Source organism: Chenopodium quinoa, unplaced genomic scaffold (genome assembly GCF_001683475.1).
Source record: "Chenopodium quinoa cultivar QQ74 unplaced genomic scaffold, ASM168347v1, whole genome shotgun sequence".
Lineage (NCBI taxonomy): Eukaryota > Viridiplantae > Streptophyta > Magnoliopsida > Caryophyllales > Amaranthaceae > Chenopodium > Chenopodium quinoa.
In genome coordinates, this window is record NW_018745533.1 from 1,286,042 (window position 1) to 1,295,703 (window position 9,662).

The 9,662-nt window shown below is 33.9% G+C and overlaps 1 protein-coding gene across 3 annotated transcripts; it reads left to right on the forward strand.

Moving 5' to 3' along the window:
• LOC110715837 (MOB kinase activator-like 1A) lies at positions 1-4,725 on the forward strand. 3 transcript variants are annotated; one of them, XM_021894454.1, is made up of 7 exons: positions 1-118; positions 1,511-1,559; positions 1,640-1,748; positions 2,160-2,253; positions 3,428-3,561; positions 3,663-3,826; positions 4,345-4,725. In XM_021894454.1, the coding sequence occupies exons 4-7, from the start codon at positions 2,237-2,239 to the stop codon at positions 4,414-4,416; spliced, it is 387 nt and encodes a 128-aa protein (XP_021750146.1). In that variant the 5' UTR covers positions 1-118; positions 1,511-1,559; positions 1,640-1,748; positions 2,160-2,236; the 3' UTR covers positions 4,417-4,725. The 3 variants fall into 3 exon arrangements, with proteins under 3 accessions (XP_021750146.1, XP_021750144.1, XP_021750145.1); XM_021894452.1 differs by lacking the exon at positions 1-118 and adding an exon at positions 193-394; XM_021894453.1 differs by lacking the exon at positions 1-118 and adding an exon at positions 995-1,179.
• The last annotated feature ends 4,937 nt before the right edge of the window (positions 4,726-9,662 follow it).

The following is a 9,662-nucleotide window of genomic DNA, read 5'->3' on the forward strand; positions in this document are numbered from 1 at the left end:
ATAAAAGAAAGCAGAAAATAGAGGAATAAACAGAAATAGAGAGAATCCAGAAAGCCAGGTCATATTGAGATGGAGAATGGCATATTAAGGAAGAACATCGACCTGTCTACATAATACAGTAAGATTTGACAGTCTGGCTTTTTTAGCCCACTTCTACTCTTTTTTTTTAAAAAATTTTATTCTCTTTGGGTGTAATTAATGCTATTATCAGTATTAATTAAAACTATAGTATATATAACCTTTTTTTTCAACCCCTTTGATTTTCGTCTTCCCCCTTTCATTCTTCTATTGCTCTCAACAGATAGCAGAAATTCATTGATTAAAAATTAATTAATAAAATTTGTAATTTCTTTCAATTCATCATCATTATGAGTCTCTTTGGCCTTGGAAGCAGGTGAATTTTTGTATTGTTTTTAAATTTTTGTTTTTATTTTTGGGTTTGTAATTTCATGATCTCCATTAATTTATTATTTTTTATTTCTAGCTAATCCCATGTTAATTCTTTTTGAAGAAACTGGAGTTATTATTTTTGGTGATTATAATTGATGTGATCTGGGTTTTTTTTTTTTATTTTTTATTTGGGGTTTAAGTTGGAACAGTACAGTAATCAAATTTTAATTTGAGTAAAATTGATTAGGGATTGATTTTTTTTTTTTTTTTTTTTTTAATGTTAAAAATTGCATCTTTTTATTGAAGGATTACTTAATTAATTCATACAAATGAAAAAAGGGGTTATTTAGCATGTAGTTGAGTTTAATTTTATATTTAGCAAATTACCCTATTGAAATTTTTTTACCTTTATTCCTAATCCCCTTTTAAGATATATTAGTGGAACATAATCTGCTTTATATAATTTGTTTTATCATGTTTGTTCGAAATGTACCTTTTAACATTGCTGGTTATTGGAATCCACACTTTCCAGTTGTCATATCTTATTATTCTGATTATTATGCTTAGACCTAAATCAAGTGATTTACTACATAATGACTCAAATTACTAGGTCCTAATGATGTGTCATTACATTGTGATCATGCTCACGAATTTCTTGGTGAAGCACTTGCTTTGGTAGACATTGTGTTTCTCATCTAGTCTATGATATCGAATGTGTATTAGACCTTCTAGTCTATCGAAAGTTCGGTATGATAAGTTGGTTTGATATTCTTGAAGAATTTTAATGGAGTAAGTGTATTGTTGATTGAGTCAGTCCACATGAATACTTGTATCTTGGTTGTTGGGAGCTTGAGAGTCGGGGCGTAGAAGAGGCATTGATTAATTCCTTGAGCATCTGTGTTGAAATTAATGTATGTGTATATGCCTATGCTGGCTTATAATCAAATTGTCATGCAACTTTATGGAATGCCATCGTGTACTGATTGTCTGCGCTGTGATCACACTGCCTGTGGAATAACCGAATAAATCATGCTTGATCTCTACCAGAGTCTTTTGGACTTAACTTTCATGGCCTTTTTCCTTCTAACTTAGTTTCGTTTTCTGATTATGATCTTTGCAGAAACCAGAAGACTTTTCGCCCAAAGAAGAATGCACCCTCTGGGAGTAAGGTCAGTTTCCAACACTAGTAGGATTCCATCTTTTTCTGTTCCGTTATTTGGCATTTACACTTCTTTGTGTTAACTCCCAGGGTGCTCAACTTCAAAAACACATCGACGCTACCTTGGGTAGTGGAAACCTGAGGGAAGCTGTGAAGTTACCTCCTGGAGAAGATTTTAATGAATGGCTGGCGGTGAACAGTTAAGTCTCGGAACATTTACTGCTATGGTTTCTTTGTCATTGATTAACTGGCCACAGTTTTGGTTATATGACCACACTGCCCTATCATATTCATGTTGCTTGTTGATAGAATATTTAGGATTACGACAACAGATAATTAGAATAGGAAATGAGATTATTACTGTCATAAAGCCGAGCAATTTAATATGGATATTTTCCTTCAATGACTTCAAATCTTTTAAAAGGTAATATAGGGTTGTTGCTTCCATGCTGTTACCTTGTGCAGTTCGACTGCATGCCACTAATCTGTGTTCTCCCACTCATATTCAGTCAAATTACAAGTTAAATGGACATGTGAGATTGTGATTCCTCTAGTGTGTAATATGTCTAAGGTCAGTCTATTGACAACAATTCATTTTATCATCTTGCAGCGGTGGACTTCTTCAATCAAGTTAACATTCTCTATGGAACTCTCACTGAGTTCTGTACGGCAACCAGCTGCCCAACAATGACTGCAGGACCAAAGTATGTTTCTTAATTCCTGAATAAATAAAATTGAAGCATTTCCAAGCCTTGTCTACATTGAAATTCAGTAGTTAGTCAAATATAATCAGTTTGTTCATGTCATTCTCTGGCCTTCTTGGTTTTAACTGTATTTGAATGATAATATTGACCATTGAGTGTTTGGTGAAGATCATGTATTCATGTGTAGCATAGAAGCTCTGCCATTTTAAGCTTCCTCTGCTTTGTGTGATTTAATTAATTGTGCTGGTGATATCTTTGTCTTCTGTGCCCTCCTCTTTTCGCACCACAAGAACTTAGTGATATTTGCAGTCCAAAATTTTTTGGTTCCCTTAGAATAATTTTCTCATCCTTTTCCTTTTTCATGGTTATGTATCTCATTTGCTAACATGAATTTGATTTAAACACCTCATTTGTCCTATATTTTGGACCCTAAGTGTAGAATAGTCAATCTTAAGCATTTTAGTAAATAAGAAGTATATCATGAAATCTACTTAAGCATGCCACATATCTGACGTATGCAACAATTGGGTTTATGTCATTTATGAGCCGCCACAACTAAGACACGAGAATCCATTCTTCAGGGGTTAAGCTAGAACCCATCTTCCCTGTTGTCTCCGTGTAGGACGATAAATACAGGTTCCTGCGCTTTGCATATTGATTGAAAAATTAGGAAGAAAAAATCTCCAATCCCTTTTGACAGAACCTCTTTTAATCAATGCAGAAGATTGGGTGCATAAAGTAACTTCTGATAATCTTCAACTAATACTAGAGAAGCATTAGATATCTGCAAGCTGGCTAAATTTTCTTAGTCCATAAACAACTCAGTATAAGTGTTACCGTAGGCAGGCTATGCGTCAACTTTTGTCGTCAGTTGCATATTTCTTTCTACGGGGGGATTCACACTAAGCTTGCAAAGTGAAGTGTTGATTTTTTTCCTACAATAGATCCCTGTACTCTCTACACCTTGAGCGAAGGAAGTAGGTTCTCTTTTTCTTTGATGATGTCCCCTAGAATATACCTCTGTAGTGGACATTTCTAGACTTGATTTCTTCCTCTTGTTCTACTAATAAATTTGCTGATCACTTTTTAATTTTAGTTACTGCGACGAGTTCATGAGCATTTTTGCAATTACATTTGTCACTTTGAAGTATATAATAAAGCATTCTCTCTACAGATACGAGTATAGATGGGCTGATGGAGTTACCATAAAGAAACCCATTGAAGTGTCTGCTCCAAAATATGTTGAATATCTGATGGACTGGATTGAAGCTCAGCTTGATGATGAATCAATATTTCCCCAAAAATTGGGTACGCGAAGTTCTTTTAAATTGGTTAAAATAGGTCTGTGTGTTTTCCATGTTACTACGACAAATGTAAAACAACTTTTGTTTCATATTTTTGTCATGCAGGGTCACCTTTTCCTGCAAATTTCCAGGACGTTGTCAAGACTATCTTCAAGAGGCTGTTCCGTGTTTATGCACACATCTATCACTCTCATTTTCAGAAGATTGTAAGCTTGAAGGAAGAAGCTCATCTCAATACTTGCTTTAAGCATTTTGTTCTTTTTACATGGGTAAGATTTTTCTCTATTCAGGCTGGAGCTATGATTGATCCCCCCCCCCCCCTTTTCTTTTTTGCTTGGGTTTTGTCTATCACATGAAATGTTTCGCATAGGTAGTGGACATTGTTCTTCCCAATTATCACGTATCATGTTCACCCTCCATCCGCAATTATTAGCAATCTCTTATAATTAAGGACATGGCATGGTATACAAAACTGCCCCCTGGTGATAATTTAAGGGCATATTATCATAATAAACAAATCTCATAATAAACCATTTTTATTTTTATTAAGATGACATATTTTGTTTGGATACCCAAAAATAATACTCGATTTGAATGTCTGGACAGAGATGTACATCATTAATAACAAGCCATTGTATCAGAATTCTTTATGGAATTTGGATGTAAATTATTCCGTATCAGATGAAATCACTTTCTAGATTAGGCTTTACTACAAATTTATTTCTAAGCCGTAATGCAGGATCAGTTGTGAAATGTGTGATTCTGATTGACTTCTGCTATGACGCAGGAATTCCGCTTGATTGACAAGGGCGAACTAGCCCCGTTGCAAGAGCTTGTGGAGTCGATTCTTCAGTGCTAGTAAAATGTTGGTGTCCATTCCCCATTGTTAGTTAAACGTTGTAAATGTTGCTCCATAGACCACAGAATGTTTTGACTCACATTTTTGTAAGCTGTTTGGTTGACTAATTAAATTACTCATGGGGTTTGCAACTTTGCATTGGTAATTACTCCTATTTGGTTTGTGTTATTTAGCCCCCTTAGTTATTGCTGAATAAATCTTCTCTCCGCCGAAGGGAAAGGAGTTGGAAGTTATTTATTCACTTGGGATCGCGTAGATGCAAATTGTAACTACTGTCAAGTTGTTATATGATCAAGTCTTTTACACATAGGATTTGAATATGATTGATAAATTGCTCTGTGGGTCTATGACTGATTGAACTATTAGAATTCAGTGTTGCGAAAAGTGACTCAGGGAAGCAAGCGCCATAGTTCTGTCTTCCTTCAAAGAAATCGTTATGGCCTAACAGGGAAGAATAGGTTATCTGATATGCCATGGATCATTGGATTGTAGATTGTGAAGAAATTGTGCACCCTTGTTTGAACTTTGAACAGGTGCTAGTGTGCAGGATCCCTGTATGAAATTACTCGCTACATTCTCGCTTGTTGAAGTAGGTCACTTCGATTAAACCACATAAGCTACTCATGTGAGAAACTACTGAAACAATTCACAATTTTAAGGGATGGGTAAACTCTACATGAATAATCTAATCGGAGATGGATATTATCATAATTGGAGTAATTTTAGCTTGTTTAACCAAAATGAAAGATTTGTAACAATGTCGGTACTCAACTGTAGAAAAGTAGAAAACAGGAAGTTAGATGATTGCCTTGGTACTATTTAGGCCCATAACATGAGAATTTTGTTCCAGAGATTTTAAGTCATTGATTTTTAAAAAAATTTAACTGGCCGAAACCTCTCACAGGTCCTCCCGATCGGGGATAACGGGCTAGACAATTCGGAAGAGTGGGGAATATAAGAGAATCCCACTCCCCAAATTGTCATTAGTGGGGATTGAACCCCCGACCTCATGGTTGGAAGGTACTCTCCTTTTCACTAGACCAAGTTTGATTTGGTACGTTATATGCCTATGTTGGTAGAGTACTTTTAAGACAAAAATAATTGAATCCTAGGCTTGGACAATTTGTTATGCAGTTATGAAGTACAATTGATTATACCATGTGCATATAAGTTATATAACAAGTAGTGTTTATTCAGGGCCGGCCCGGAGGGGTAGGCCTCGAGTGCGACCGCCTAGGGTCCACGCCAAAAAGGGGCCCAAAAATTCAAAAAAAAAAGTGAATTGCTATTTGGCACAATGAAATTACTCAAGTTATAGTATTAAAAGACGTTTATGCCCCTTATAATTTTGAAAATTACTTAATAATCCAACCATTATTAACTACTAACTTTGTCATATGCTCCACCACCCATACCACCACTCACCTTTGACTGGGCCACCACCACGACTCCACCTTGACCGGTCCACCACGGCTTCACCTTGACCGGTCCACCACGACTCCACCTTGACCATCATACACCACAGCTCCACCTTGAATGGTCCACCACCCACGACATATAAAATGAGTCGACGACGGTCGGCGTTCATATCGGAGGCACTTGGTGGGGACGACAACCGTCGAGTCAAGTATATGTCGGACTTTTTTTTCAATTTTCGTTGTACCCGGTCGCATATAGCATGCGACTATGCCATGGTACAGTCGCATGTTACATGCGACTACACCGTGGTAGAGTCGCACGCTATATGCGACTGTACCGTGGCGTAGTCGCACGCTATATGCGACTCCACCACGGTGTAATCGCGCTATATGCGACTATGCCGTGGTGGAGTCGCATATAGCACGCGACTATGGTTTTTGTGCGAAAATTTATTTAAAAAAAAAAAAAAAAAAAAAAAAAAAAAAAAAAACTTACCGTTGTTTTCCCCACATTTCCCGGCAAATGAACCCCCTTCCCACGCCGCGATTCCATTGTATTAAACCTCTTCCTTTTTTCCGGTTGATTTGGTATGATAATTAGTTTATTTGGTGTGATAGATAGTGAGAAAATTGGATGATTCCGGCGACCTTAGGGTGGTGGTGGTGGTGATAGTGTTTAATGTGATGGTGTTTAACGTGATGGTGATTCCGGCAACCTTAGGGTGGTGGTGGTGGTGGTGGTGGTGATGGTGTTTAGGGTGATGGTGGTGGAAGGAGTATGGTTGGTGAGAAAAATTGAATGATGTCAAACATGTAAGTTATAAGGGTAAATGAGTAATTTAATACCGCGCCCTAAGTAATTCTATTGTGGCATTTAGTAACCCCCCAAAAAAAATCAATTTGCATAGTTGTAGAATTTAAACTGTCTAAACTGTAGTTTTTACTCGTTAAAAAATAAGCTACTTTTAAAAAAGATAATAAATGCATTTAGTTAGCAATTAATATTAAATTACTTAGATGTCAATTAGGTGGAGATAATTATGCAATATAACCTCTTCTTCTTCTTCTTCTTCTAATCTTCCGATTTTATGAGTATCTGTTTCAAAATATTAATCTTTTCAATTACTCATATTTATTCAATTACCAAAATATTATGCAAAGTTATTACTCCAGTATTGTGCATGGAGACTTATTATTCAAATAATTTAAGTTATTTTCATTGTCTTATATTTAAAGCTATTGCGTGTAAAAAAATTTGTTTACGTAAGGGGCCCTTTTCTTACATTATGCCTAGGGCCCCATAAATTTCTAGGAACGGGGCTGGTTTATTTTTTGGCTCCCAAATAAACAAATGGATCAATCTTATTAGATAGTAATCTAAATTAAATAGTACTCCGTATTGGCTATATTATGCACTTAGTACATAATACGACCAATTGTATTATAAAAGTGGGGCAGAAATTTAATTGGACGCACCATGACATTCTAGTACCGGATGATTACATGACATATAAATATCAAAACAGAAAATTAGACACCACTAGAAAAATCTATTGGATAAGCAAATGAAACCACCCATCAAAATCAAAATCAAAATCAAAATCAAAATCAAAATCAAAATCATGCATGTTTATTCCACAAACGAAAAGGAAGAATTTCCAATTACATTTATGATTCATGAACTTGAACAATTTTGAATTCAAAATTGGATTTTGACTTAAATATTCAACATTTGAATATATACTATTGAATTGAGGAATTTGGGAATGAACAAGAAGTCAAGAAATAGCAATGGATGATTTTATTTAATGGTGAATGCATTGCATGAGGAAAATGGAGATTTTGCACTTGACTCCCATAAAATTAATGGGAAATTCTCTTTATTTACACTTTCTTGTTCTCTTTGCTAATTTTTTTTTTTCAAAAAAAAAAAAAAAAATAAAAAAAAAACTAAACTTATTATCTTTGTTAAAGCAATTATGCAATATGACTTTTTTATACTATTCGTATAAATTGTTGTTAACCATATATTAATTGTAAATATTCTTTATTATTATCATTTATTAATTATTTTTTTTTAATAAAATAGTTATGTACGAAGTATATACAAGTACTTCGTAGTTAAACTAGGGTCTGTTCTCATACGTTTATTTTCAATCCAGTTCAGTTTAGTTCAGTTCAGTTTACCTTAGTTCAATTCTGTTCAGTTCAAGTCCTAATTTCCTTCTCTTATAAAATATCCATTTCATTTCAGTTCAACTGATTTTAGTCTATTAGAACAAGCCCTAATGCATGCATTTTTAAGGTGTCAAATTTAACCATGTCACTTTTCTGAAACGATCGAATAGAGTAGAGATTAAATCAATTCTCTTGATTCATCCTTCGGCCAATAAGGCAATTATTTTTTGAAATTTTTTTAGTAGTCATTTGAAATATAATTACCATAATGTTTTCATGATTACATAGTTTATAATTGACATATTTTTTTCAAGTAATTAATTATATTACTTTATTTTAGGTATAAAATAGTATTATCAACAATTTTTTGATTTATCAAATTTTTAAGTTTCATTTATGTAATTATTATTCTTATTTTATAGTTTCTCGAAAAATATTTATCTTATGTTGGATTAAAAATTTCAAAAAATATATTTGCAATGTAGATATAATAAGACTAATTGTAACTATTTTATAAGGTGAAAAAAAGAACCAATCATATTGTAAAGTATATCATAAAAATAATATGATAGTCATTTTTTAAACGACTACCGTAAATGGGCAAAATTAAAACAAATGCACCCTAAAACTTAGGGCCTGTTCTCGTACGTTTATTTTCAGTTCAGTTCATCTCATTTAAGTTCAGTTCAATTCAACTCCTAATTTCCTTCTGTAATAAAATATTTATTTTAGTTTAGTTCAGTTCAACTGATTTCAGTCTATTAGAACAGGCCCTTATATTAGTGCATGATTCAATCATTCATCCACTTTGTTTCTTTATTACTGAGTAAAAGAAAATTTACCATTAATCATTCTTTTTTTTTTCTAGGAAGTACGTCCTTTTATTTTTTTTATTTATTTATTATTTTTTTTCTTTTTTTTTTGTGTGTGTGAAGAAAGTACGTCCTTTGATTTGCAAATCTAAAATTCAGTAAAAGACTATAAGTGGATGAAAATGGAGGGTTGGACAAAAAGGACATTAGAGTTTAGACCACCTTTTTACGATAATGTTAGGCGTATTGTCAACTAGTACATCCGAAAACAATGCTGAGTTTAGTTGATACGATTACCGAGTACGGAGAATAAACTAATAATTGATGTACAATTCTTTAATTTTCCATTGAAAATTACTTATTCTAATAGAGTATTGAATTAGAAAATTAGAATTTCCACTAGATAATGTTAAAAGAAACCTCGTTCAAGGGATGCATGCCACTTGGCTGATGTATTTCTCTACCAAACAAGAAAGCTTATAATTTTTCTCTAAAAAATTAAAAAAAAAAAAAAAAAAAAAAAAAAAACCTTATAATTTTATAAATTATATATTTTTTATGGGTCAATGAAAGAGACACACATGATAAACATTGAACAAGAATAGTTGTATAGCCTGTATTGCATGTAAAAACAGGATTGATTACGTGCCACCTCTAGCTGTAGGTTTTGTACACACAGTTTTAAGTGCCAGCTCATGCCAAAAACAAGACACAACTCCCCAAGCACAGGTGAGTGAGGTAAATTTGCCAATTAGATATCACATTCGGGTCGAGTTTAATTCGGGTCATATTTGCAATTACAGATTATCTTGGGTTGATAATCGGTTAGGCACGGTAT

Bases quoted from the DNA above. Each gene is read 5' to 3' on its own strand.
- LOC110715837 (XM_021894452.1), top strand. From the start codon at position 369: ATGAGTCTCTTTGGCCTTGGAAGCAG. The intron at 1,560-1,639 runs GTCAGTTTCCAA...GTTAACTCCCAG, and splicing joins ATGCACCCTCTGGGAGTAAG to GGTGCTCAACTTCAAAAACA. The intron at 3,562-3,662 runs GTACGCGAAGTT...TTTGTCATGCAG, and splicing joins AATATTTCCCCAAAAATTGG to GGTCACCTTTTCCTGCAAAT.